Below are 1113 nucleotides of genomic sequence, written 5' to 3'. Positions count from 1 at the left end.
TGATGGAAATGGAATCACATGCTTCGTCAGCCACACTACGGGTATGAGGACACCTGGCATGCGCCGTCTCGGGATATGATCGATGGGCTATGCTATGTTCAGAAACGACAGCATTCGAACCCAATTGCCGGGAATATGGGAGTTGCTGTAGAAGGGCATGAGGGTGTGAGACCTGGTCGGTGTAATGAGGAGTCTGACCGCACTCATCCGAGCAGAAGAGATCTTGTTCCTGGTGTCACATTTCAGGCGCTGAGTCGATACTCTACCAAGAACAGGTGGTTCGAGATCTATACGCGTGGACCGCGAACTATACATTGGTATGTGACGACACCAAAGGAGTGGCTGAAGTTTTCGAACGGCGACGGTATGCTTGGACCTGACGATGATGATGTGAGAATCGAGATCAACGTTGATTGGGATCTGGTACCTGACACGTTCGAAGAGGAGATCTTGATCGATGTCAAGTCGAAGGAAGGAGACTTTGAGCAGCTTCACCTACCCATCACCGCCCGAAAAGTGCCTAAAACCATCACACCAGGCTTTATTGAGGCGGATGGTTACGTCTCGATACCAGCTACCGCGTCGCAAATACATCCGCCATATCGCGTTCTGCTCGACACTGGAAGACTCCCGACTGGTTCCATCAGTCTCGATACTTCAACACACATTCAAGGCGATGACCTACCCTTCCTGACTTACACCTTCTACAACTTCACTGTCGTGAAGGAAGCGACCTTGATCATTTACTTCGGCACGACTTTGATCCTCTCGCCTGACGAGACTCTGCAGTATGATTTACAAGTCGATGATGGACCAGTCGCGACCCACGATCTGTACTCCGTTAGTGCTGAAGCGATACAAAAGTCCAAAGATGAAGGCTGGCCGGCTGCTGATGGATGGTTTGAAGCTGCAGGAGATAATGTTTGGGTCAACCGACATATCATCTCGGGAGAAGTCCTTACGCCAGGCCGGCACGATTTGAGGTTCAGATTACGCCATAGCAATATGCTGCTTGAGAAATTGGTTTTGGATCTGGGCGGAGTAGGCGAAAGCTATCTTGGGCCGCTGGCCAGTCTTTTTCTAGCACAACAGTGAAGACCTGGAGTTTCATAA

General features: G+C 50.3%; 1 protein-coding gene across 1 annotated transcript in view; it reads left to right on the top strand.

Annotated features, from left to right (window-relative positions):
- MYCFIDRAFT_197526 (glycoside hydrolase family 115 protein) overlaps positions 1–1095 on the top strand; it is a gene marked incomplete at both ends in the record, with an annotated part of 2671 nt that extends 1576 nt beyond the window's left edge. The window contains one exon of the mRNA XM_007929579.1: positions 103–1095. Coding sequence (XP_007927770.1) covers positions 103–1095 — 993 coding nt within the window. The remainder of the gene's footprint in view (positions 1–102) is intronic.
- Between the last annotated feature and the right edge of the window lie 18 nt (positions 1096–1113).

The sequence above is a fragment of the Pseudocercospora fijiensis genome (assembly GCF_000340215.1).
Source record: "Pseudocercospora fijiensis CIRAD86 unplaced genomic scaffold MYCFIscaffold_5, whole genome shotgun sequence".
NCBI lineage: Eukaryota > Fungi > Ascomycota > Dothideomycetes > Mycosphaerellales > Mycosphaerellaceae > Pseudocercospora > Pseudocercospora fijiensis.
The sequence above is the reverse complement of the archived record's forward strand: the minus strand, read 5'-3'. Positions and strand labels throughout refer to the sequence as shown.